The sequence below is a fragment of the Myotis yumanensis genome, unplaced genomic scaffold, assembly GCF_028538775.1.
Source record: "Myotis yumanensis isolate MYYU_CA2020_CCGP unplaced genomic scaffold, mMyoYum1.0.hap1 SCAF_12, whole genome shotgun sequence".
NCBI lineage: Eukaryota > Metazoa > Chordata > Mammalia > Chiroptera > Vespertilionidae > Myotis > Myotis yumanensis.
In genome coordinates this window covers 15,571,897-15,599,057 of record NW_027223763.1, presented here as the reverse complement: position 1 = coordinate 15,599,057, position 27,161 = coordinate 15,571,897, and the positions used below count along the sequence as shown (strand labels likewise).

At 56.0% G+C, this 27,161-nt stretch overlaps 1 protein-coding gene across 11 annotated transcripts in view; it reads right to left on the bottom strand.

The window, feature by feature from the left end:
• DAB2IP (DAB2 interacting protein) overlaps positions 1 to 27,161 on the bottom strand; it is a 177,956-nt gene that overhangs the window by 28,597 nt on the left and 122,198 nt on the right. Inside the window, exon 1 of one of the 11 annotated variants that reach the window (XM_070430838.1) lies at positions 10,944 to 11,420. The exons of 9 other annotated variants lie outside the window; for them this stretch is intronic. In XM_070430838.1, the coding sequence (XP_070286939.1) occupies positions 10,944 to 11,113 (170 nt within the window). In that variant the 5' untranslated portion in view covers positions 11,114 to 11,420. Of the gene's footprint in view, positions 1 to 6,560; positions 6,834 to 10,943; positions 11,421 to 27,161 lie in introns of those variants that run through there. One more of the 11 variants, XM_070430840.1, reaches the window with a different exon arrangement.

Genomic DNA, 27,161 nt, shown 5'->3' with positions numbered 1-27,161 from the left:
AGACCTTGTCCCAGCTCCTGGGCCACAGCCTTATCTGATAGCCTTCCAGCCAACCCACGAGCTGTTTTTCAACCCTGTCCTTTTTTCTCTTTAAATGTTAGTGACACAGAAGTTTAGCAAATTCCCCATTATTTCAAGGAGGGAGGAGACCCCAAAACAAAACCTGCAATTATCAACAAGTTCCTGACATGGGGAGGACTTCGCCAGCTATGGGTGGGGTGAGCTGAAAGTGGGGTTGCATAGCCTGGAAAGTAAGAGCCTCAGAGGGGGCAGAGGGAGCTGCCCTGTATTCCCCCAGGGGGCAGGGCTGGGACCAGGAGAGGTCAATTACTGCTCAGTCACAGCTGGCCCCACACGGGCCAGGCTGGTTCTAGGGGAGTCAGCACCCAGTCTCTGACGGTGTGCAGGTAGGAACTGGGAGACCCTTTCAGACATGCTGTGGAGGAGATGCCTACACTGCTAGGGGGCTGTTAGAGTAACAGGCCGGGCAGTCAGAACATGCAGGCAGGCAGTGGAAGGAGCCCCGGGAGTGAGCACGCATGTCCCCCTGCCCATCCCCCCTCACACACACCTGTCGATGGGAATAGGTAGGAGGGCAGGAGGGCCTAGTGTCAAGGGTGCCCAGCTGTAATCTAGTCTCCATTCCTTATAAAACAAGCAACCTTGAGATGTTTAAATCATTGAACTCTCCAGGCCTCAGTTTCCCCATCCATAAGTGGGGAGAATGAATCTCTTCCTCAAGAGGGCTGCTGTAAGGATCAGGTGAGAATGTGGGGGAGATGCTAGGGAGAGCAGGGGTAGACGCCGGTGACTCCATCAGTCACTGTGACAGTTCCAGTGGCAGGAGCAGGGAACGGCTGTGAACAAGGAAGGATGCACCTACTATTATCGAGGTTGACGGCAGAGGACGCTCCTGACATTTGGGGCGACAAGACAGGGACTCCCCAGGCCATTCTGTTTCCTTCCTCTGACCACTCAAATCCCTTACCTTCTTCTCCATGCCTCCATTTTCCCCATCTACAAAATGGGACAAACTCCCTCTACCCAAATGCAGGGATGTCTAAAAAAAAAAAAAAAGCCCTTAATTTCCTGTGTGGGCCCTTGCCACTGCCACTGCCACTGCCACTGCCACTGCCACAGCCAGGCCTGGAAGGGGCAGAATCCTGGATAAAGCTGGTCTCCAGAGAGGAGGTGCCCACTTAAGGGCTGGCAGGACCTGCGGACTGTGGAGTCAGGTCACAGCATGCCAACCATGCCTCTGCCTGTCACAGCCGAGCAGGTCCAGGAGGCTGTGCTGAGAATCTGCCCACGGGTCCTGGCACACAGGCAGAGAAAGGGCACTGACCTCCTGGGAATCCAGTGAATCTAGTGGCAGGACAGTGCCCCACCCAGAACGCCCAGCAGAGCCAACTCCCCCCAGGCCCAGCCTTGCCCTCCAGGCCTGGGAACCGGCTGCTCAACTCCTGGCCCAGCTGGTGTCCCAGGGGAAGGGAGAAGAATGTAGCCGCCCTGCGGCTCCCAGGGCCCTGGGGAGACAGAGCCTGTCCTTAAAAGGCAGGGAGGTTACCCGTCCTGCCTGAGAAGGCTCCCTGGGATGACAGGGCCTGGCCTGGAGGCACGGACTCTCTTGGCCCAGGCTTCCCTGAGTCCAAGGCGAGGGGGCAGGTCCTAGCAGTCACTAGAACCAGCATGACCCTGTCCCCATACCCACACGAGCCCTGGGCTGGGAGGGGCCTGGTCTACTGCCTGGGAGCCTGTGCTTCCCCTGTCACCACAGGGCTGAGCTGGCAAAGGAGGCTCCACATCCTGGCAACCAGACAGGAGTACTGGCAATGCATCACGTGCTGTGGCTACAGCAGCCTGCACTGAGCAGCCACTTACTAAGCACCTACTACGTGTTCACCTGTGTAAAACATCGATGCACAGCCTTCTTCAACAAAAGGCAGCGTCGCCCCAGCGGAAGGGAGAGCAGGAACTCAAACAGGTTGATGAGCCTGGGTTCATGGGGCAACCCTCCCCACACCCCCAGATCATTTAAAGGATTCGGTGACGGAAGCTTCAGGACACCAGGCTTAGAGAGAGGAGTGGCTTGGCTGGGTCACAGGATCCACAAGTGGAAGCTGGGACCCTAACGGCCAGATCACCCTCTGTGGGACTGTCCTGGAACCCACTTCACACGGGGGCAGGCCTGAGGGCCGGCATCCAGTCAGCCCAGTGCCCCAGCAGGCTCCTGTCCTCGTACGCCCTGAATCTGCTGGTGACCTCGGGCGCACCCCTTTCTCCCTTGGATCCACAGATGCTGCAATGCCCTGACAGGTTTCCTCCTCTCTCTAGGCTGCTATTTCCTCACCTGAGCTACTTCAGAAAGCACCACAGCCCCACCTCCCAATGCCAACTCCCTATAAACATAAGACCCTTTACTAACTGCCATATATCTCTTCCCACCGCCACCGCCACCGCCACTGCCACCCTAATATCCACAGAGTGATACCTCATTGCTGCCTGCTGGTGGCCTGGGCCACAGGCTTGAGGAGAGACCAGGGAGGCGGGGAAAGGCACATGTACCCCATCCCCATCCCCAACCTTGCCAGTATAATTCAACAGCCTAATGGAGTTTTCAAAACCATCCCAGGACACATTTACCTCCCCACACCTTCTTTCTTTCCTTTTTTTTTGGGGGGGGGGGCGGGGGGGATGGGAGGGAGGTGGCAAAGGGCACGCAGAGAAAGAAGAAACAAAAAAACTTTCCATCTAATCCCTCACGTCCTCCTGCAACCTGAATAATTTTGGGTTTTTAATCAATAGCTGCCAGACTTGTCAAATTACTTTGGGGACCTCACAGCAGTTTTTAAACATTCATAAACCTCAGTGGAACTGCGAAGTGCCCTGAATTTTAAGAGAAGAGAATCTGAGGAGCACTCATTGGATAGGATGGGATCTGGGCAAATTGAAAGTTAGCTGAGGGCCTCGTGCCCCTCCTCTTCTGAGTAGGGACAGCTCTCTATCCCCTTCTTGGTCCCCAGGAGAAATTACCAAGCCTGGCCCTGGCCAGCGTGGCTCAATGGATAGAGCGTCGGCCTGTGGACCGAAGGGTCGCAGGTTCGATTCTGGTTAAGGGCATATGCCTGGGCTGCGGGCTCGATCCCCAGTAGGGGGCGTGCAGGAGGCAGCCGATCAATGATTCTCTTTCATCACTGATGTTTCTATCTCCCTCTCCCTTCCTCTCTGAAATCAATAAAAATATATTTAAAAAAAAAAAAAGAAATTACCAAGCCTGGTCCAGCCACTCAGAAAGATTAGAGAAGGTGACACCCCCAAACCGTAAGCCACCCCTAGTCATCCAGAGTAAAGAGCCCCTCCCCCTCCCGGACCCAGGAGCACAGCATCCAAGACTGAGACCCCAGCCTCATCTGCCACAGCCTGGACACTGTTAACCCCAGAGCAGCCCACTGCACTCGCGGCCGGGCTGCCCGTCCAGCTTCTTCACATGCACAGCAGGCTCTCGAGAATGGTTCAAGGCCTGGCCAAGGCGTTCCCTCCCTGCCAGCTCAGTCTCCTACTCACACATGTAAACACACCCCTCGGTCCCCACAGATCACACCACCCACTGTGGGACTGGTTCCCCCACCCCCACCAGAAACCATAAACACTTCCAACAGCTGCCTCGGCTCGCGGGACTCATGACCCAAGTAGGACTGGATGATGAAATAAATAAATGAACGAGCTGAAAACCAAGGACTTCCGCTCCTTAAAGACGCCATGTCCCCTCTGGCTTATCAACTCCCTCCCATTTCTCCACCTCCAGGAAGCCCTCCCAGGTTCAGACTGTACCCCCATGGAATGTGAGGGCGGGGCAGGAGCAGCATCTCCCCCCTCATCTCCTCCACCCAATGCCCGGGCATCATGCCATGTGGTCTCCTGGTGCTGTGTGGGCCATTCATGCTAGTGACAATATGACCTTGGGAGAGTCCTTCCCCCATCCCTGGGCACCAGGCTTTCTGTCAACTAAGGACGCCCAGCTTCTGGCACCACACTGGCTGATGACTGGTCGAATGTGGTAAGGCCTCCTTCCTCAGAAACAAACACATAAACATAATGCTCTGTGACTCTGTTAACCTGCACGCCTCAGCTATCCCCTCTGTAGAATGGGGAAACAGTATCTTCGGAGCCACAGAGGGAGCCTGTGTGCAGCCTGGCCCTGCCTCTCTTGGGCATTCGGCCCTGTCGCCTCTCTGGTTGCTCCTGGCTTTTCCCTGGGCCCCCTGACATTTCCAAGACGCCTCTCACTCTGCCCAGCAGGCAGAGCCCTCCTGGCCCTCCCTGCATGTGGGCTGTCCAAAAGCCTCTGCCGACTGACTCCGAGACCCTCAGCCACGGCACCGACCCACCGCCTCCCAGAGCAGCTGGAGGAGACTGACATTTCAAGTAGGCACCTCAAGTCCCCTTGAAGAAGAGACACGGCTCAGAATAAACGCCGGCACCCTCGGCTCCAGCCCCAGTGCTCACCTGCCGCCCAGCTGTGTCCATCCCAGCCATCATTCGGGACAGAGGGGCTTCGTGGCAGCAGGGAGACAAGAGGCAAAGGCAGGGAGGGGGAGGGGTGCTGGCTTGAGGGAGCGTAGACCTCCACAGGGCCTCTCCTGCTCAACTTCTGTATCTAACAAATGGGACCTCCCTTACCTCCTGCCAGGATTTGTTCTGAGGTTCATTATGCTGATGCCGCCTCCTCCCGGGCTAGCGAGTCCAGCACCCCAGTATATAGTTACTGAGCACCTTCAGTACGCCAGCACTGAGCCGGGGGGCCTTGGGACCCCCAGGGGAGGCCTCAGAGCTCTGTTTCCCACTGTCACATTCAACAGGGCAGGGGGAGAAGGTGGTGCCAGCAGGCCACAGGCTCCCAGGCCACCAGCAAAGGCAGACACTCAGAGAAATGATGTCAAAGGAAACTGGGGTGTGGCTAAGCCCTCTGTGGCTCTCTAGTACCTGCCTCACCCAACACACACCCCCACTTGCCCACACACCTGGGAAGTGCACTGTACCCCCACCGGCTCCACACTGCACACACCCCACATCGCTGACCCTCAAGTAGCCCGGCCGCCCAACTACAGTTAAGAAAACGGAGGCTCCGAGACCTTGGGGCTTGCCAAGGCCCTGATAGTGCATCAGACTCCGAGAGCCCACAGCCGCTTCCCACCCCACAGGGGCTGACTCCAGGCTAAGCTGGCTCTGTCATTTGCCACCTGGCCCGTGGACTGCAACCCATCACACCACGCACTTTACATGCAGCTTCCCAGGTACCTCCCAGCCCAGCCACAGCAGCCCTGCTCAGCCCCATCTGGCTCCGGTCACTCGGGGCTGTCCACCTCCAGGCCTGGCCCCAAGACCACCACCTCCGACAGCTGCCCCAGCAGAAATGACAAGTCCCTCCAGGGTTTTCCCTTAGGCCCCCACCTCCAGGTACACAAAGAAGTGGAGGCTCAAATGGGTCCTGCAACTTGCCCTTGGTCAAGTTCCAGACCAGGGCTGGAGGCCTGGCGTCCGGGCTCCAACTCCACGCCCTCTGAACTGCCTGACACTGCCTCAGGCTTTCATCAGCCGACAGAAACCGGGATCAACCGAACCAACTTTGCGGTAACGTACAGGACTCTGGTCACCAGAACGCTCACCTCCTGTGCGACCCTGGGCAAGTCGTTTCCCCGGTCGGGAAAATGGTGAGAAGGACACCAAGCTGGTAGGAATCTGACCCACTGCCAGCCCCAGTGGTAGTGAAAGCGGCTAAGGACCAAAGGATACTTGTGACAAACCAGGCAGCTCAGTTCTTCCTCATGACCCGTCCACAGGAAAGTTTGCAACAGTTTCTGACTCAGAGACGAGGACTGCCCCAGCAAAGACGGCTGCATCACAGGGACCGGGCTCCTTCCTGACAACTGTTTCAAATATTTAAGCTGGAGCAAAACACACTCCAGGCCCAGACACAGCCTGCCTGGTCTTCCACCACCCCACCCCGCCGGCCGACGGACCAGGGGACAGACAGAGGCAGGGAGGAGGGGAAAGGAGAGACCCACTGGGGGGCTGGGGTGGAGATGACATGGCCCCCAAACCCTGCACAGCCCCACCCAGCCTGGCCCAGGGCTGGGCCACTCAGAGCAAAGGCCAAGTTCCTCAGCTCAGAAAACTTCTCATCGGCTCCAAGCACTTCCCGGTTCTCAACGGGGCCCGCCACACAGAAACAACACACCGGTTTCCTCTCGTTAAAGACTAAGAACAGCCCCGGCACTTTTTGTTTCTTGCTCTTTGGCGGGGCTATCCTAATTGCTTCCATATTCAGGCTGGCTGTCCATGTCTGCAGAGGGACGGACACACCATCCCCGGGGAATTCCTGAGGCGCCCCACCCCCCCCAGGCTGGCACCTGGGCAGTCCCTCTCTAACAGGTAGTGCCCACCCGTCTCACAGAGATCACCCTGGGCCCAGGAGGCTGCCTGGTGGCCCCAGCGCCGGCAGCTTCCCTCCTTCCTCCTTCCCGGCCTCCCTCATTCCAACCTCTGTTCAGGCCACTCACCATCTCTCAGCGTGGCCACCGAGCTCGCCAGGCCCAGGACACCAGGGGGCCGGGCCAGCCAGCCAGCTGCCCGCCGTTCCCCACCGGGCCCAGCCAGTCCAACCCAGCTCTGGTCCTGGACATGCCACTCCAGCCCTGTCCGCTGGGACTAATCATGGCTAGTTAAACAAAGGCGAAGTTCCAACTCTCCGTAATGTGCTTTTAAAGGAACAGTGTCCCGCTTGGCCCAACCAGGGTCTTAAAGGCACAGATCCCTTTTTCTTTACAGAAAACCGGACATCAAACAACAACAAAAACCAAAGAGTCACGATCAGATTGAAGGTCTTGGGCTTCTAAGGAAGACTGTAGATAAAATGCACAATAGTAAAAAAATCCAAATTTCACCCAAAGGCTCCAAAGAACCCCAAAACAATGGGGCTACATCTTGAAGAATAAGCGTAGAAATGGCAGCCGTTTTTAAGCACTCGCTTCGTGCCTGGCACGGCGCTTAGCACTTCATAGCACGGGCTCACTATTCCTCACAACCACCCCACAAGACAGGCAATAGCTGGCCCCATCTCAGAGGAGGAACGGCCATGGGCAGAGGTTCCCAACCTGCCCGGGACTTCGTACAGCGTGCGGGAAGCTGGGACCCAGCCATGAGAGGTCAGCCAAAGCCAGGATGCGTTCCCCCACTTGCTCCCTCCCACTCCCGGAGGCCCAGCTCTCCCCAGCCCAAAAGCACCTTTCCTTCATGGGCAAAATGAAGGGGTGAGGATGAGGGCTCACTTGTCACAGGTGCCCCAACACGGGGCTTTCATCTGGGCCTCAAAACCCTCTGAGGTTGGTTCCAGTCTTTCCCCTTCTCACATGCAGATGAGAACACTGTATCATGACATCTGGCAGGACATGGAGGAGACAGGCAGACCTGCAGCGGTGGGCACTTCACACTCAGGCCCAGGCCCCTCCTGGACAGGCTGCATGGCCAGAGGAGGCGGCAGGTGAGGGGAGCCCAGGGCTCAGCAGGCTCTCCTGGGGCCCCAAGGCTCCAGAGGGTGGGCAGGGCCTGCCCAACTGCTAGATAGAAGGGGGCCAAGGGAGGAAAGGAAGAGAGACTTGACTGCCTGGGCCTCAGTACCTGTTCTAACAAGCCCTCTGAAAAAGACGGGCCATTTCCTGGCACCTGGGGTAGCTAGGCAGGCAGTAGACGCTGTTTCTCAGATGCCATCCTCTATCTGAAAGGCCAAGGCCAGGCGGAGTCCTCGGGCCTAAAGCTGCAGGGGCGAGCCAGTCAAGGATTTACCACCCTCCTTCTGTTTCCATGGAACCCCTAGTCACATAAGCTTGAGGCTACAGCCTGGCGGTTAAAAACATGGGCTCTGAAGCCAGAACGGACAGTTCAAATCTGGGCTGAGCCACATACAACTTGTGTGCTCTTGGACAAGGCCAGTCACCTCTCCGGGCCTCTGTTTCCCCCTCTGTCAGATGAACAATAGTAATGGTATAACCTCACGGGGTGGCTGTGAGGAGTCACTGATTGCAGACAAAGCCTGGCTCAGAGCGATCACTGAAGAGAGACCAGCCCAGGCTATCCCGGGAGGCACACAGCTGGGAACCAGTCCTGGGTAGTAACCCTGGGCAAGTCACTTTTCTCTGGGCATTAGTTTCTTTCTGTAAAAAGGAGGGAGTCCAACTGGGACCTTCATGACTACCAGGCAAGACCACCCTCCCAGAACCTCTTAAATGCCCACCCTCTCCCAGGAGGCCAGAAAGACAGGAAGGCTGGGCTGTGGCCCAAATACTTTGAAACCTGAAAACAGCCTGCCTCTGCCCCACCCCCAGGCCAATTGGGATTTGCTGGGCAGGGGGAGGGAAGAGAGGGCACGAAGCAGCCAAGCAGCGACACTGACTGTCATCAGGAGGCAGCGTAAGAGTGTGTCACCTCTCCAGGTGGAGCCCAGCCCTTGGCCTTCTCTGCCCGTCCCCTCACTCCCCAGGTGTCCCCAGGGTTTGTGGTGCAGCTGAGCTCGCTTTCCTGTGGGAAGCTGTGCAGCAGTCAGAAAAGCCACCTCACACCTGCTGCACAAACAGCCTCCCTCCGCCCCAAGCGCCCCCAGGCTTGGCCAGGCTCGAAGCCTGCCTCCTTCTACCTTCCCAGAGCCTAAAGCAACCAGCATGTGTGCTGAGGGCGGGCAGGGCGGGTGTGGAGCACCAGAGGAAACAAGGTAGGAGGCGGGAGCAATGCCCTGCAGCCCTGGCAGACCATGTGGCCACTATCCCTGGGGCAGCAGGGCCCTGGGTGACTTAGGCGCCACCATTACCTCCTCACCCACAGGGCTATTAATCAGTCAGCAAGGGGTGACGTGACCTGGCGTCCCTCCTCCTGCACAGGCCACTGTGCTCCTTCCCAGGCACCCGCATCACCTTTCCCCCAGGTGTAGTTTCTCAGGATCTGATTTGGGACACTCCTCCAGGAAGATACTTTCCTTTGGTGATTTCACCACTCCTTAGCTTTAAGTATGTCCAGTGTGCTCAGGACTCCTAAGTTTCTATCTCCAGCCCTCCCCTCCCCTCCCCTGAGCTCCAGGCTCACAGATCTAAGTGCTGGCTGACATCTCCTGAACTCCTGAAAGTCCAAAGTGGGCCTCCATCTCAGTGGTTAAAGTGTAGAGTCTCAAAACGCCACGAACCCTACCTCTCCTTGGCCTTTAAAATGCAGCCCATCAGCAAATCCGACTGCTACCTCCTCTGAAATCCCACACTCATCCATTCCATGGAACCTGCTCAGGCAGCCTCACTCCACCCCCCAACTCCCTACTAGGGTGGAACTGGGACCCTTTAGAAATGCAAATCATTATTTAACTCCAGGGCTCGAAACCCATCAATTAGTCCAATCAGCACTCAGAATACATCCAAAGTCCTCCCCAGGTGGAAGACGTTGGCCAGGTGGATTACCTGCCCTCAGCCCTCATCCAGCAACCCCCACCCTGCACCTGCAGGCACCCTGGGCTTGCCTGCCTCCGGGACTTTGTACTGCGGCTCCTCTATTTTCCCTCTCTTCCGAAGGCTGGCTGGCTTAGGGAATCTTTTGGAACTCAGCCCTCCCCCTACTGCCCCATTCCAACAGCTCTTGACACATCCCCATTACTCCCCACTGAACCACCTAGCATGCTTCCTTCATTGCACCTTGCTCATTCAGCCAGCAAATATTTAAATGCAAACTATGTCCCAGGCACTCTTTTGAGCACTGGGAATCCAGGTGCTGAACTAAGCAGACAGAAATCCCTGACTTATATTTCACTTAGGGAACTTCACCCAACCTGGAATTCCTTTCCAGAGCTCGGTATGCCCAGGGCCATGTCTGTGTGTTTTCCACATCCTGAGGCACAGGGGGGTGGGGTTTGGCATGCTGTAAGAGCTCGGTAAGTATTTGAAATAATGTGTGCAAAAAAACAGCATGGCCGCAAAGAAACCAAGCCTAGAAAGACACAGAAGTCAAGAGTCCAGCCTTCAAATGTCTCCTAGGGAGATGCCTCTCGCTCCCTGGGGAGTAGGGGGGGGGGGGGCATCCCAGGTGAGCGAGAGGCTTCTGCCGCCCCCCAGCCCCTATGGGAGATGGACTAGATGCACAGGGGCAGCTTCAGTCCACTGACTGGAGAACAGAGGGATGACCGCGCAGCAAGGGAAGGCTCCCTGAAGAGGTGACATCTGAGCAAGGCCCCGTCACCCCCCAGGGCCCCCAAATCTAGGGTGGGAGAAAAACAAAATTGTGGTTTAGGACTCTGATGTCCTTTTCTCTAGTAGGAAAAAAAAGAAAAAACCGTGCTCCAAAAGCCCCTTTACTTTTCATTAGTGTCTGGATCAATACAAGTTTTCGAAGTCAAGCTCCTCGCCTGCAATACTAACCACCAGAGAGACAGGCTAGGATTATTAAATCTGGGTCCAAGAGCCCCAGGGGCTTGCCCCTTCTCCTCACCTGCGCTGGCAGCCTCCCGTTAAAGAACAGGCAAGAGTCCTCACTGGGAACACAGCCTGAGGTCAAAGCCCCCTCCTGACAGCCTGCCTTGCCAACCTCACCAGTTCCCTGGGCCTAGATCACCTTCCAGGTACCCCACTGCCTCCCCTCCCGGAGACATGATGCTCCCAAGAGGGCAGGGCCTGATTCCCAGAAGGAGGAGAAGCCAGCCTACCAACCCTGGGCACCCACCTTTGCACTTCCTCTCAAGCCCCTGAAGGGTCCTGGCTGGCTGCTGACCACCTTCACTCGTCAATGAGGCCCTGGCCCCAGGACAGGGCTCCCAGGAGAAACAACCCCACAGCCTCCAGTCTCCCTCCACCCCCATCAGAGGTCCACGGGGGAAGGAAGCTTCCTGTGCCCCTGCCCTGGCAAAGCCACCCACAGACCTTGGCGGTGAGCACCCTGGCCTCTCCGCAGACCCAGGTCTGGGTACCAGGTGCCGGGGAGCCAGGTCCAGCTTTTGAGAACGGGCAGGCCTCCACAGCGCAGATCCTCTGGCCCGGTCCAGGATCTTGCTGAGGTTGTCACCAAGGAGTCCAATACCACAGAGGCTCATCCCCAAGGATGGTTGGCATCCAGGTGCCACTTCTGGCCGGATCAGGAGGCCTCTCAGCCCAGGCCAGCATCTAAGAGGCGTGCCCAGGCAGGCTTCCCCCTTCCTGCAAAGTACACGTTGAATCTGTCTTCCAAGTTGAAATTTCACAAACGTCTTAAAAAAAATACAGCGATGACAACATCAAGAGATTTCCGGGTCCTCCAGAGAACAGTGGAAAATTACAGCCTTCCACACAGGTAACCAGTAGGCACCACCTCCAGGTCCAAGAAGTTTAGAAAGACGCCTGGAAACCGCCACTTCCGGCCTCAGGAAAGGGTCCCTCCCAGGGCACCTGAGCAGGGAGCTCTGGGCCTGGCTGAGACTCACAGCCAGGAGAGGTCCCTCCCAGGCTCCTCCCCTAAAGCGCTGGCTCCGCCCAGGGTCATCAACGGCCGGGAGCCCCGCCTCTGGGTCTTTACACTGGACATTCCCTCCGCTGGCCCTGGCTCTAGGCAAGGCTGGTTTTGCCTCATTCTTGTCTCAGATCAAGTGTCCTCTCCTAGGACAGGCCGTTCCTGAGCACTCCCGCTAAAGGAGCAACTCGCCCACTCCCCCCCCCCCCCCAAGTTATCACCTGGCTTCATATTCTTCATAGCACTGACCTGAAATCACCTTGTTTGCCCCCTCTCTCCCACCATGAGAATCTCAGGTCCGCAGGAACAAACCTGCTCACCCTGGTAAACCTGGCACACCGCAGGCCAATGCTGGTACAAGGTAGGCACTGACAGATGTGTTGAATGAACCTTTCTGGGATGGGCCAGCTAAAGCTGTATAGGTGGGAGTGGGGGTAACCAAAAGACTGGGAGGGATGCCAGAGCCACCTCCCTGGGCACTGCACACTGAGCCTTCCAGACTTCCGCACCCTCCCCCCCCCCCCCCCCGCCCCCGACTCTCTCTCTCTCTCTCTCTCTCTCTCTCTCTCTCTCTCTCTCTCTCTCTCTCTCCAGACCGCCCCACCACCCGCCACCCAGCCAGGCGGCTCGCCCACCTGCAGCCACAGGCCCTTCCCTTCCCGGGCCAGGCAGCTGGGTACATTCCGAAGCCAGCTGCCCCCAGCTGCAAACACTTTCTTCTCTGATCACAGGGAAGTACAGCCCCACCCCCAGCTCAATGCAATGGGGGGGTAGACTGCTCCCCTCTCCTCCACCCTTCCGCCCCCCCACTCTCCGCCCCCGCCCTTTCATTCAAACATTTAAAAAATTCAAACAAAGACGGAGGTGCAGACAAGGCCAGCGATTTGCCTACCAAGGTCACCAGACTGGAGGGCCCGGGGAAGCTGGGCTCCTTACTCCCGCCCTCCCGCCTGACTAAGGGAGTCAACAACAGCAGGCACCCAGCTGGGAGGAACTGAGTTCCCTGCAGTAGTCCAGGGTTCAAGTTTCCTCTGGGCCTGGTCCCCTGGATGAGCCTGAGCAGAGAGGGGGAGGGTTAATCTCGGGAGGGACGGAGTACACAGGCAGGTGAACTGGGAGAGCTGCCCAGGTTTGTGAACGCCACAAAGGCAGTCCCATCGCTGGCCTGCTCCTTCATCCTGGGGTCACGTGCACCTGATCCTCAGAGAAACACAAATCCCTAGGGAAGGGCAAGTCCAGGTAACCCAACATTTCTGCCTGGGGTCACCCCCTTTTCTGTCCACTAGAGAAGCCAAAGCAATGCCTTGAACCTCTACCACAGGCAGGAACCACCCTGCGTCCCTGACAGCCACCACCCAGTGGGACCAATTCAACTGAGGCCCCCCACCCAGTGGCCTCCACCGAAGGGGCTGCTGCACAACTCCTTGATGTAGTGGGGTAGGGATTCTAATCCCACCATGTGAATATGGGTAAAGAGGGGCCCTGGGGGACAGAGACCTGCCTGGGGTCCTGCCTACTCCATGGCTTCTGTATCCAGAGGCATCACAAGCCCCAGTTTAAGTCCCCTGCTCCAGTCCCTCAGCAAATAACTGAACCCCTACTAAGTGCCAGACCAACAGGCACCTACTTGGTGCAGGACTCTGGCTGGGGCACCTGCAGGGCTGGTGAACAGGTCTGACTGTGGTCCAAAGCAACCCCCAACCTGGGAAGTCAAACTCATTCCACCCCCTGTTGTGCCCTATTCTGGGCACAGGCGATTCTGACCACAGGTGATCCAACAATACCCAAGTCCTCCCCACCCCTCCCCCATTCCAGGGGGCTCTAAGCCAAGCAGTGCGCTTAGTGGTTCTCTTCCCTCTGAGGTGGCCTTTCCCCCTCACAGTTTTCATCCGGGCCTATCCAATGTCTTAATAAAATTTCAGGAGAAGCCCCTCTGGCTCCCAGAGTAGCCAAGGCAATGACGCAGGAGGAGGGAGCAGAGCATCTCCGAGCCCCTCCTCCCACTTGAGTTCAACTGTGGCAACGAAGAGGCAAGGCTGATGTTGTGACCACTTTGTAGACAAATAAGTCAAGTCCAGAGTTCAGTCACTTGCACAGGTTGATGCAGCTTCATCTGCAAGAAGTGCCTCACCACAGACAACCATTTGTACCTATTACTCATCCCCTCTTACCGCCCTCCCCAAGTCTAATATCCTTCCTCCTGGAAGCCTTCCCAGATTTCCCCTGCTGGTTGGTCCACACAGTTCTAATATCTATAACAAAATGGGCTCCTGTGACAGGGTCTCTCACTCTGCACGACAGCTGTCACAGGAGGGGGGGTGGTGTCACAAGCTAAAAAGAAATAAGCCTGTATCTGGTGGTCAAAAGATGTACATCCTAACTTAGGCTCCCACACTTACTGGCTATTTGGCCATGAATAAGTTGCTTCCTCCATCCCCTTCTTAGCCTCAGCTCAGAGGACTGCATAACCTCCTGCAAGCTCCTCCCACAGTCATCTTGAACAAAATGCAGAAGCAGAGTGAGTACACTTGACCATCCTTGACCATGTGTAGCTGGGGAATTTCAGAGGCATCCCGATCCAGCCCCTCCTGGTTCCAGCACCTCCAGTGAGCCAGGCCTCCGTAACTGAGGCCCCACCCACCACACACTCCTCACCTTTACACCCATTCCATCCAGCCACCAGGGTTTGCCCCATGCATGCCCTGTCCTTTCTCAGGATACACCTCCTATTTCTAATTCTCATTCACCTTCCAAGATCCAGCTCAACTGCCCCCACCGAAGGGGGGGCCTTTCTCAAGGTCTCCAGGAACAGGAGTGTGCAAGCTCTCTCCCTCTTCCTGAATCCCTGGCCCGCCTCCCCCTCTCCTGGGTGCTGCTGGGGGTCTATTCATCTATGTTTCTTCAGGTCCTGGGACTCAGTAATTGTGCAATGGACATATACACCCTGCAGGCCAATCTTCTCCCCAAAGCACAGAGCCCAGATGTCGCATCATTTCAGATCTGAGGGTGTCTCACCAACAGGGCAAGGCTCTCTGGACCCCTCCTCCCTCAGAAAGCTTAGCATTTCCTGGGGTGCGAGAGAGCCAGCCCCAAGACTGCCAAGGAACACTTCCAGGCAGGGCCAGGCATCGCCTTGGGGAGAGAGAGGCTCATGTCTGGGAGGGACCTTTCCTGTGACCACGGCTCTCCTGTCTAGAGGCTGTGGGAGGACAGGCCCTCTCTGGGGGGCCTAAGAACTGCCTGAATGGGAGGAGGAGTCATCAGCGGGACAGAAGCAGACACAGGACCAGACAGGGATGCCCTGCAGACGACGGTCAGCCCCAGAGCCTGGCTGTTCGTGGACAAGGGCTTCTGAAGAGACCATGGCTCTCCTCAGCGGAGGATGAGAAGCAAATGTGGTGGTAGATTGAGGGCCAACTCTGGGTAACAGTTTCAAAGCAGCTGAGCCATTAATTTATATGAGCACATCTATGCTTGTGTGGTTTCATCATCACCACCAAACAACAAATGTGTCCTGGCACCGGCCATGTGTAAGGCTCAGTGCTAAGTATTTTACATGCATTATCTTGATTAACCCTCCAAAGAGCCATAAAAACTGTTGGTGTCCACAGCTACATTGTACTAAAATGAGGCGGAAGCACAGAAAGGTTGGACAGCTGCCCAAGGTCACACAGCTAGTTACTGTCAGGAGTTGGCATTCAGGCCCCTCAGTCTGGCCCCAGCCTGTCTTTCTGGTCCGAGCGGCCAGTGCCCCGTTCTCTGTCCTTGCCCGCCCCGCATGTGTTCTCCGCTCACCTTGTTTTACGATGTGTGTGTGTGGGGGGGTTCATGTATATTGTCACCTTGCAGCCTCCCAACTACCCACTCCCTCCTCTTCACCTGCTCAGACATCCCCCCAGCTCACATCCCCGCCTCCCATCAGGCCAGCCAGTTTGTACCACCCTATCTGCCCGCCCAACCAGTGTCTTCTGGTAATGACTTCAGCCGGCAGAGAATCCTGGAACCTCCCCCCGACAGAGATGTTGACACATGTTCACTCAAAAATTGTAATGATTCCATTCAGGGGAGTAAATTCCCACCCATGCGAAGGTTCCTCGGAAAAACGTAGAGTAAATTTACTCAAACAGACGGTGAGACATGGTCAGCATTTCTCTTTTCTGGTTGTCACAGTGCCATGTGCTGGGTGACACCCAGCACGGTGGTCCAGGGACTGAATGCTGTGAATGCTGTCAGGGGGCAAGAGGGGATGGCTCCAGTTGATGGGCCTGTGACTGCCAGCCCCTACGGTACAGTATGCTGGGGTCAGCGTGTGTGTGTGTGTGTGTGTGTGTGTGTGTCCCTCATCCCTAAGCACTGTCCCCAGGCTCCAGTTCTACTCACTGTGTTCCCACCAGAGCCCAGCTTCTGTGTCTCTGACTAGTTACCTGCTGCCCAGGACCCAAGTCTTTTTTAAAAAAAATATATTTTATTGATTTTTTACAGAGAGGAAGGGAGAGAGATAGAAACATTGATGAGAGAGAAACATCGATCAGCTGCCTCCTGCACACCTTCTACTGGGGATGTGCCCGTAACCAAGGTATATGCCCTCGACCAGAATCGAACCTGGGACCTTTCAGTCTGCAGGCCGACACTCTATCCACTTAGCCAAACCGGTTAGGGCCAGGACCCAAGTCTTATCCCCACCCCACTCTGCCCTCAGAGCTATCACCACCACCCCGTGTCAGAACCAGGCCCAAAGCCCGAGTTCACACACGCCTCCTAAAAGGTCAAGGAATCCAAACCTCCCTGAACTGTCCCCTTACTCACCCCAAACCCTTGGGACCAGTGACAACACTGTGAGGTGGGGGTGGGGAATCTTGCCCCACCTCCAGGTTCCAGCACTGCCAAAAGGCAAGGTCAGTGGCAGGCACTGGACCCGGATGCCTTGCCTAGAGGTCAGCAGGGCAGGTGAGGTCCCAGCCCTACCACTGGCAACTGGAGATGACTATGAGGCTAGAGTACCTGGCCTTGGGGAAGGCCCAGCCCTCTGCAGCAGAGAAGGTGGAGCAGAGGCGGGGAGGCCGCCGGCCACAACCTGCCCACACTTCTTCTTGTAGTCCGATGGTACTTCTGCAACAAGATGGCACTGCCAACCCACCCAGGACCCCCGAATCCGGCTCTTAGGTTCCCTGCGTGAAGAGAGTGGAGGGAGATGTTAGGGTCGCCGGAGGAACGTAAGAGGCCAAAGTGGTGAGGGATTATACATTTACTAGGTCATCTGGAGAAGAGATTGGCTGAGCCCCCAAATGGAGCCAGCACCCAGAGACGGGGAGTCAGAGGTTTTAAAGGACTGTAGGCGGGCTTTTTCGCGGGGAACTCTCTGGGCGGGTCCGAATCCTGGGAGAGTCCGGAGAGGAGAGATAATGGTCTCAGCAAGTGGAATGTGGTCTTAACAAGTGGAATGTGGTCTCAGCGAAAGGGAATGTCAGTTGTGAAGTGGCCTGAAGGTCAGTTCCCAGGGGAGGGGGTAACGATTCAGTTACTTGGTCAGACCTAACAGGAAGCATCTGATTTTATTTCCTCCAGGTGTTTTCTGATCCGCTGCAGGCATCTCCCACAGCGAGGCCATGTTTGATACTCCTCGCCCCTTCCCGTGCCATGTGCCAGAGGGAGGCATCCCGGTCCCATTTTACAGACGAGGAAACAGGCCCACCAAGGTTAAACATCCAGTCCAAGGTCACACAGCCAGGATACAAGCAGGTGAACGAGACACCTGGTCTCTGCCCTCAAGAAGGTGGCACTCCAATAGGGGAGGGTCGCACACAGACATTAATGCCAAAGAAAAACACTCATCAAGCCCTGGGCCCAGAGGAAGCTGCAAAAGGTATCCATTGCAAGGCCTGGCCAACAGGGGATCTGTAACAGCGCAGGGGCACATGCAGGTTGGGTGCAGGGAACTGGGGAAGGTTTCACCAGGAGGAGGAAGTCCCAGCACATCCTCTCCTGCTGAGACCTGGGTCCCCACCGAGCTCTGAGCCTGGTACATTGTGCAGGGAATGAGTGTGGACAGGTGGTTGCACCCAGGCAGACCCCTGGCTACTGTGTCACATTTACATCACGACAGCCCCACCCCAGGAGGTGTGCCAAGTTCTCGTGCCTCATTTACAGGCAGGAGACAGAACTGCAGAGGGTCACGTACTCTGCCCAAGTCGCACGGCTGGCACAGTCCCCATCGGGTCTGACTCCAAGGCTTGCTTCTCCCGCAAGCACTCTCCTTCGCCAGGCCTTAGTCTCTCCACTTGCAGAAACTGCGCTGTCAGAAGCACCTCCACGGCAGACTGGTGTTGGACATTAAACGCTCCCATACCTACAGCCTGTTGGGGGAATGCGCCGAGGACGGGCCTGTTCCCCAGCCAAGCTTGCCAAGGAATGGCCGCTGACAGGGACTTCTAATTGGCGAGCCTGGCGGCACGGAGCCCAGCAATACACCCGGTGGGTGATGGTGTTGCAGGGGAAACAGCTGAGCACAGCAAATATAGCATTGACCCAATTCAGTTCTGTTCTGTCTTCGAGAAAATAATTGAGTTTAAATGAATAGGTTTCCCATGTCCCCTCCGGCCTCGAGGAGGGTGGAAAGCGAGAGGGGGAGACAGGAACAGTTCCGTGGGCTCCCTGTTGGTTATTTCTGAATCATTAGGCCTGTGAAAGGTTTCCTTCTTTCCTTGGCGGTCGGGGGGCGGGGGGGGGGGGGGCGGGAGGGTGTCGGACAGAGCTGGTAGGTAAGGAGGTGAAAACCACACAAGGTGGGCGGTGAGGATGGAGGTTTAAGTCCTGGCCTCACCAGCAGTTCGTGGAGGGGTCCAGTCAGTCCCCTTGGGGCCCTGGGTTGGCATCTATAGAATAGGAGCCCCCACCCCCACACACACTTCTCCCAGGATGGCTGGGAAGAGCTAATGCAGGTGAGCACCTGAAGGTGGAGTGGAGGAGTCCGGGGTGAACTGCCGAGGCCAATGCTTTGCCTACAGGAATAGAGGCCCAATGTCGCCACATCTGTGTTTTGTTTGTTTCAAAGAAAACCCCAAAAAACCCCATATTTTTCTGGTACATGTTTTAGGGGTGGTTAAGTATTGGTAAGCAATTAAAAAAAAATACACACCAAAAAACACCGCTCCACCCTCTCAAATGAAACGAAACCTGCCTGTGGGCTACCTGTGGCCACGAGCCACTCATGTGCAACCTCCCATTTTATGACAGTGTGTAAAGCAATCGGTGACGTGATGACATGCTGACATGCCGGTGTCCTCCCACCTGTTTACTGCCCTCTCGTTTCCTTTGATCGGAGGCCAAGTCCAGCCCAGCTAGAGTAGGAAAGGCAGACACCCTCCCCTTCAAGGCGGGACTCCTCAGGACCTGGGGAGGGTGAGGAGGGGCTGCGCCCTTCACTGTGGGAAGGTGGGTGGAGATGCTGGGGCTGGTTTTACCCTAGAAATGCATGGCCTCCGCCTCCCCTCTTGCACTGCCCTCAACTCTGTCAGAGTCTCAGCTTCCTCTTCAGCAAAAGGAGGTTTCTGAGAGGACCAAACCACCAGCAGAAAGCTTCAAGACACAACGTGAGCAGAGTCCTGTGTCCTAGAGAAGTCGTGTCACAGAGAGGAAAGAACGGAAGGGTCGACAAGGCCTGGGGCATTTCCCCAACCGCCAGCTCTGGGCCGTGTGAGCACAGGGCACTGATTTCAGTCTCACCCTCCCGCACGCAGGAGACAGGAATCTTAGGGACACAGAGCTGTTGTGAAGATTCAATGCGGTGAAGACTATCAAGTGCCTGGTAGGATGCCTGGCACATAGTGAGAGATCAAAAAATGACAGGCACTATTATTACTGTTGTTGTTATCTTTAGTGAGGAGCGAGCCGGGGAATCCTGACTGCGTGATCACAAGAATGTAGCACAACCAGGCAAGCTTGTTAACAGATGAGGCCACCTATAATTAGCACCATCGTTATGCATGCAAATGGTGTGGCTTAGATGCTGCAGAAGGGTGTTCTTTGAAGTGTGTTTAAATAACCTCTCTCCCCTGGCTGCCCGCCCTCCCCAAATCTTGTTTACACTATTAATTTCATTAGCAAACACTTTCTTCATAAAGCAAGACACAATTCCAAAGGACAACATATTTAAATCAAGGGGGGTTTTTAAGCCGTGTGAGACCCTGCCCGCCCCACCTGGAATTGTTTGTGGGGGCCCCTCCTAGGGCTCAGGGGGCAGCTGCAGGCCTGGGGCTGCCAGTTTCTGTCTCCCCACCCTCGTTCCCAGGAGGTCAGGCTGGAGGCCTGGCTAACTGGCTAACTCCGCCAAGCACAGCGCAGCTGGGAAGAGGACAGGTGGGGCTGGGTGTGTTCTTGGCAGGGAGCAGGCACTGTCAGAAGAGGCTCTGAGCAGCATGAGTATGACTGGGGGGTTCCCTAGCCGCCCGGGCACAGCCTATCAGGCGTACCCCATTACCCATTGACATCGGAGAAAGCCCCGGCTCAGAGACACGGAAGGAAGTAATGTGCCCCAAGTCACAAACAGTGAGCTGGACAACCGGGTTCAAACGCAGGTCCGCCTGCTCCATCCGGAGTCTGCTCTTTGGGCTCTGCCCTGACACTGCACTCAGACGGGGTGTGCGCACATCCAACACTGGTCCCAGAGCTTTTGAACGGGAAGGGATCACCACAGACTGACCTAGGTTTGGGGCTGAAGATACCAAGGTCCTGTAATCTGCCCAGCGTCCCACGGGCAGAAGAGAGAAGCGCCCAGAACCCAGGGCCTCTGGCCCCAGGGTAGCTGCTTCTGCATCCAGATCTTTAAACACAAGACAACACAACAATCTTTCTCCCCCTTAATAGCTGCCTCAGTATATTAACCATCCCTGCCTGTCCTGGGCCAAACACAGGCCCACGCAGATAAAAGATGCTGAGGGAAGGTTTGCTGAACTGTTTTCTTGCCCCAAAAGACAATGCTGAACCAGGGGCGCGGCGAAGGCAGGCAAAGGAAGATGGGTGGGGACAAGGGAGAGAGCAGACCAGCCCTCCTCTCTCTGTGGGGGAACCTGGCGTCCTCAGCTGGGCAAGGACCCCTTTCAAAGCATTTCCCTGCTGGACGCCTACTGGAGTCGGGCAGTTAGATTCTTACTTTTGGAAGAAATGAAAACAGAAGTTTTAACAGATATGTGAGCCCCTCACCAGCCCCTGCAGGCTCAGACCTCCATCTCAAGCAAAATGAAATGTTTGCTTTTCTCACTCCTTTCTGGGCCCAGAAATTGAGGCTGGGAGAGATGAATAACTTGCCTGGGGGTTCAGGAAGTGGACTAGGACCCTGACTTCTTCCCTCTCCCATCCCCCCTCCCATCCTTGGTCTACAAGCTTTCCAGGGGTGGGGACAGCAGCCCCTGGCTGTATGAGGTAGGGGCAGGGAGGAGACCCTTCCCCTTGAGGATGACGGGGAAGATGGGGCCAGCCCTCAACTGCCAGCTTCCTGCTCCTCCTCCTCTTCCCAGACACCCTCCAGCACCCACCCTCGCACACAGCCAGGGAGGTGCTCCTCACATCACTGATCTGACCAGTTCCCACCTCCTTTAATCCTTCCAGCTCCCAGTGACCTTAAGGATCAAGTTCAAACCCTGCCTGCCTTCCCACTATCTTCCTCCCTATTCCCTGCCACGCCCCAGGGCCAACATACAATCACACGTGGCCAGCAACGTAGCCTGTCAGCGAGCCTCTCCCCTCCTCTACGCAGGGATACCTTCCACCAGCCTTCACCTTCCCACTGTGGCCAGACCACCAACTCCCAGAAGCCCCTCTAACCATAGGTTCTGGTGACCCATCTGCCTCCTCTAGCAGCCAGCAGGAGCCCTTGAGGGCAGAGCCTGGGTGTGCTGGCGGGAGTTTGCTGCCCTGGGCTCCCCATGGACAATGAGGGCCAGATTTAAGGGTGACCATTGGGAGGGGAGGCTCTTGGAGGAGATCTAACCATAAACCTCTGGCCCAGGTCAAGTTAGGGCCAGCCAACTGGCTCTCCCAACCCAGCTCAGAACTCAGATAGTGCCAGGCCCAATCTTTCCACGGAGGCCTGACAATGGCTGTTGAGAACCACAGGAGATGAAGTCATCGCTCCCAGATATAAACTGATTAAGAAGACGTGACAACATGGCAAACAGCGAGGCTGGACACACACACACACACACACACACACACACACACACACGCACTCCCTCCTTCACCATGTTTCTCCGCCCTAGGGCGGAGGCCTGAGCTCCTTGGGGACATGGATGATGTCAGATACCAGAGCCGCCAGCACAAGGAGCCTGGACTCTGGTGGCACGTTGGTCTCTGGGAGCAGTGAGGCCCCAGAGGGACTCTGCCCTGGGGTTCCCTTGCAAAGGCTCCCTGTCCAGACCCTTGCTGATGTCCTCACCTTGCCCCTGGCCCTCTGACACCACCCCCCCAGTTTCTTTTCTCACTCCCTTCCTGCCCCCACCCCTAACCTCTTCCCGGGATACAATCCCCCTCACATTCTTGTCCTACCCTGGAGTTCTGTCCTGTTCCAGCTGTGTGACCATGAGCTAGTCAATCCATCTCTCTAGGCTTACGTTCCTCATCTGTACAATGCAGGTAGCAACGTGCCTGTTTCGTGGGGGTAAGATTAAATGAAATATGTTGATTTGTTCATTCCTCAATCTTGTGTCAGGCCCTATTTTAGAGACACACTAGGGAACAAGACATCAATTTCCTGCTCCCCTGGGGCTTCGTCTAGTTGGGAGATGTTATGGGGGGACACAAAGGCTGGGAAAACAGAGTAGGGCCCAGCTAGGGGAGGGGAGGAGTCTGTGTCTGACAGTGTGGTTGGATGAAGTGAAGAAGCAGGTCACAGACATACAGGCCAAGAGCAACCTGGGAAGAGGGAACAATGAGGGCAAAGATCCTGGTCTGGGGCACTCAAGGGATGGGGGACAGGTATGCGCATGGGCAGTGAAATCAGCAAGGCAGGCAAAGCTGGAGGTGGAGACCTAGGGATCGGCTGCAGGACCCAATATGAGGTGGCATGGCTTGGACGTAGCAGTGGTGGCGGTCCATGAAGCACAGGGCTGGTGCCTGGCACAGGGTGAATCTTCAGTATTCTTCTTCTTGTCCCTGTCCTCCTGACCATCCTCCTCCACACAATCACCATCCTCCTCACCATCAACACCCTTATCGCCGCACTGGGAGGACTCCACTGGTCCCAAAGCTGGGAGTCAGGCCGATGTCCTCGGCCCGGTGTACAGATGACCAAGTTCCTCGCTAAGGTCTCCCGAGCAGGGCCAGCACTCTGCCCAGACTGGGCTCTCTGGTCTAAGCAGCTAATCTCCATGAGCCCTCCCTTCCCCCATGAAGGGCCCCATCCTCAACCAGCTCTGTGTCTCAATCCACTGGGGGCCTCCACTGGGAAAAAATCAGACTCCAAATGAAACAACAGCACCAGTGTTTGCGCCTCACAGATTCCAGGGCTTTCTATCCAGTGTTATCACTTGCGAACAGGAAGGTACTTCAAGCCCCATCGATGATGGACTAGGACTGAGAAACTGAGAAAAGCTCCTTCGAATCCTAGTTAATTCTACCTCCTCCAAGAGCTTCCCGGAGCGCAGCCAACACTCCTGCCTAGGCCTGGCGGCCCCCCAGCCGCCCCCTGGGGCCAGGCTCCAGGCCTCTGCACGGCAGCCCGCTGGCCCCCATGAGAGCCCCAAGGTAGAGTCACTAAGGCTGGATGCACCTCTGCCACCGCAGGCTGGGAGCTCCTCCAGGGCAAGCAGGGGCCGCAGCTGATTCCTGTCCCTGTCCCTGTCCCCAGGGCTGGGCACAGGTGAGCAAAAACACAAATAACTGAATCCCGAGGGTCCCTTGGGGAGTCTTGTCTGCACGAGACAGCCATCCAGCTGCCTCTTTCCTCTCTCACTCACCACCTCCAGAGTTTGGGGGAAACTGCTAGGAAAAGACCATTCCCACCCTGCACCCCGCCCCCCCCCCCCCCCGCCCCGCCAAGCTGAGGGGCTGGGAGGAGGGGTCTGTATGATATGCCCCCTCCCCACCCAAGGGTTCTAGGCCAGACAACCGGTCTCCCCCTCCCTCTCACTGGCCAACGAGGTAAGATTAAGCTAGACCACATATTCTCAGGCACACATACATAGTTACATTTTTTAATAAGCTACCAAAAGTCTGCAGGAAAAGTCCCCAACCAGCAGTCAATGGTGAGGTGGAAGGAGAAATTTCACTTTTTGCTTTACACTCCTGTATGCCTGGAATTGGTACTCTTGTGTTTGTATTTTTAATTACCTTTATGTTTAAAAAGGCTTAAACATAAAGTTAAATGAATGAGAGGGCATCTGGCAGGCGCTGGCACCTGTTCCTCCGTGACCCCATGAGCTCCAGAAGGCCAAGTGCCTGCCTTACATTTTGTTTCTTCCGCCTGGTCCCCACCCAGGCCGGCCAGCCCCCTGCACACTCAGAGGAGAGAGCAAGAGTGGGAGGAGGCAAGGCTGGGAAACCAGCCAGGAGCCCCTGCCTCAGACCCAGGCATTTGGGGATGGCAGAATCACCTCACCTCCTCCCTGACCATTCCCCCCTCATTTTCTGCTTCGATCTCCTTTACACAGACCCCACTACTGTCCATGTGTCTGTCTACTCCTTCAGTCACTGGCTGCCCCGGGCTTCAGTCACCTGTGTGTTTCTGACCTAAGGCCCTGCACAAGCAGGTGCTCAATAAAAGCTTGCTAGACAGGGGACATTCTGAAGGACCGACGGTATTAGGTGATCATTTAGAACAGGGGTGAGGAACCTTTTTTCTGCCAAGGGCCATTTGGATATTTATAGCATCATTTGCAGTCTATACAAAATTATTAACTTAAAAATGAGCCTGCTATACTTGGTCAAACATCTATAATAATAAAAGCATAATGTGCTAATTAGACCAGACATCCTTCCAGACGAAGCCGGGCTGCGAGGGTCGAGCCCCTTGCACAAATTTCGTGCATGAGGCCTCTAGCTTAAATATATTTTTATTGATTTCAGAGAGGAAGGAAGAGGGAGAGAGAGACAGAAACATCAATGATGATAGAAAATAACTGATCGGATGCCTCCTGCACGCCCCCTACTAGGGATCAAGCCCACAACCTGGGCATGTGCCATTGGCTGGAATCAAACCTGGGACCCTTCAGTCCACAGGCCAACGCTCTATCCAGGGCTGGTCCAACATTTCATTGCTCGGCAGGGCCAGACCAATTGAGCGGCCTTATATGGCCAAGACCCAAGGGCCGGATGTTCCCTACCTCAGATTCAAAAGAAACTCAAATCTGGATTATGGAGAGAGTGGCAGATGGGGCAGATAGGGTGGAGAAACAAAGAAAAGCAATGCCTGCAGGCCCAACAGGAAGACACCCAGACAGGCTTTGGCCGGAGCAGTTCTAACCCTCAGAAGAATGCAAAACTGGGCAGGGGGGAGGGGAGTGAGCCCTCTTGCGCCCAAGGACTTAGAACTTCTAGTGCCTGAGGAGCTGCACAACCTGCAGGAGAACAACTGCAAAGGGAAGGGGAAGGTGACGCGCATGCCTGGACACAGAGACAGACAGACAGCCCCCAAAGCTGTGTAGTTACTTACACCTTAGCTGAAATGACCTTTCTTCCCTTCGCTCTTTCCTGACCAAAGCCTCCGTTCAAGGTGACAATGCTGGACAGAAGCAGGAGACACAGCTGCCGCGGGCATCTCACACCAACCAGGCTCTTCCCTCAGCGCTTGGCCCCATCGGCCCTGCAGCTCCCGTCCCCTTTTGCTCCCGTCCCCTCACTGTCCAGAACACGTTCATGCAGATTCCCACGGCCCCACCGTTGCCCGGATGGCTCCCTGGCCTTACCGATCCTCTCTGCCCACCTGGGTTTTATCCAACCTATGATGAAGGTCTCGAAGAAGTAAAGGCTGTATTTGGTCAACATGCATCTTTTGTTTAGCCCACATCGTGTCTGACATTTTTGGGTTTTGAATCAATTGCCAACATTTAAAGATGTGAAATTTCAAAATGTCACCCAAAAACAGCTAGATGTCTGCTGTCTCTTATGAACCCAAAGGCCCAGTGCCACGGCTCAGTGGCAGCTGTCCCCTTGGCAGGACTCACTCTCTCCAGGTTGCCAGTGTCTACATCTGTGACGGCCCCAGCCAGTGGCTCCTGTGTGGCTGCTGCCAGAACATGGGGCAGGACCCACACAACACATCTCCAGGCACACACTCAGGCCCTCAGAGACCCAATGCCGCACCGTGCCCAGGATCTCCTGATCGCTACTCGCTTCCCCGAAAGACCCCAAGCAGGGACAGGACAATGCTCTTCCGTCCTGGGTCCCCTCCCACGGCGGGGCACACCTGCAGCGGGACACTGGGGTAAGCCTCCAGGGCTCCGTCCAGATTCTCACGTCAACATCTGACCTCCGCTTCAGTGGTTGTGTCTTCCGTAGGCCAGTCAAAGCTACAGCAGGGATCCTGCCGTCTCCACGCCTTTGATAAAAGTGGCAGGATTCTGGGCCAGCCCACAGACACTGATCCCAGGACTTTTGTTAAACTGAAAAAGGAGAAATTTGGCAGCAGGAACTGACCAAGCAAATGCTCCTTCTTTGCCCGCCTGCAGGAGGCCTGCCCCCTTTGAAGCCGGGGCCAATTCTTCCCTTTTCCTGGGTTTTCAAGGTCAGACTCGCATTGGCAGGAAGGGCTGGTTCTCTTTGTTCTCCTGCCTCTGACTTACCTCAAACACAGTCACCGTCCCCAACAGCCAGTTGCTCAGCAGGGCAGTGTCAGAGGAGGCCCTCCTTGCCCCTGCTGGGGTGGAGTAACGAGACAAGCCCCAGGGACCTTGCTTCCTGGGATACGGGTCTCCACGGGTCTGGCCATCTGGGCCTGGGAGTGTCACTCTGGTTCTCAGTGAGGGTGCTTGGTAAAGGCTGGTCGGAGAAGAATAGCCAACAGCCCAGAGCAGGAACCTGCTAGGAGGACTGGCTGGGAGAGGGCTTGGCCTGGCTCTGCCCCTCCCCGCTGGTGATGTGACCTCAGGCTACTTGCCTCCTCTCTCTGAGCCTCTGTTTCCAAACAGGGAAATAAACACCTGACCTGAGACATTCAACCTCCTAAAGGAACTGGGAGGAGCTCTGTCAGTAGTGAAGTGTCACCAAAGTTAATTACTCCCGCCTTTGGCGTCGCACCGGCACCCGCATAGTTGGGGCTCACTGTATCCCTCATGGTGCAAACGTTTATTGGGTCCTTGCGCTGAACCAGGCTGCATGGAAGGGGCCAGAGGCCCAGAATGAAGGCCTGGGCCCTGTGCACAGGAGGTCTATCCTTCAATGTCATACTGTGAGAACTGCCAGGAAGTAAGGATACGAATGCTGTGAGGCCCACAGCATACCCTGGGCTCTACAAGGTGGGAACAATGGACCCATGCCGTACAAGAGCCCCACCTCTTTGCTGCCGGGCTACAGAGGTCAGAGTTGGGGCAGCCCAGCTGTAAGGTGCCTGCCACTCCACCCATTTCCCATCAGCCTCATTTAAAGAGAGCTGTCAGCCTTGGTGAGCAACCCAGTTCTGTGAAGGCACCCATGTGCATACACACAGCTGTGCTGTGTGCATCTGGACA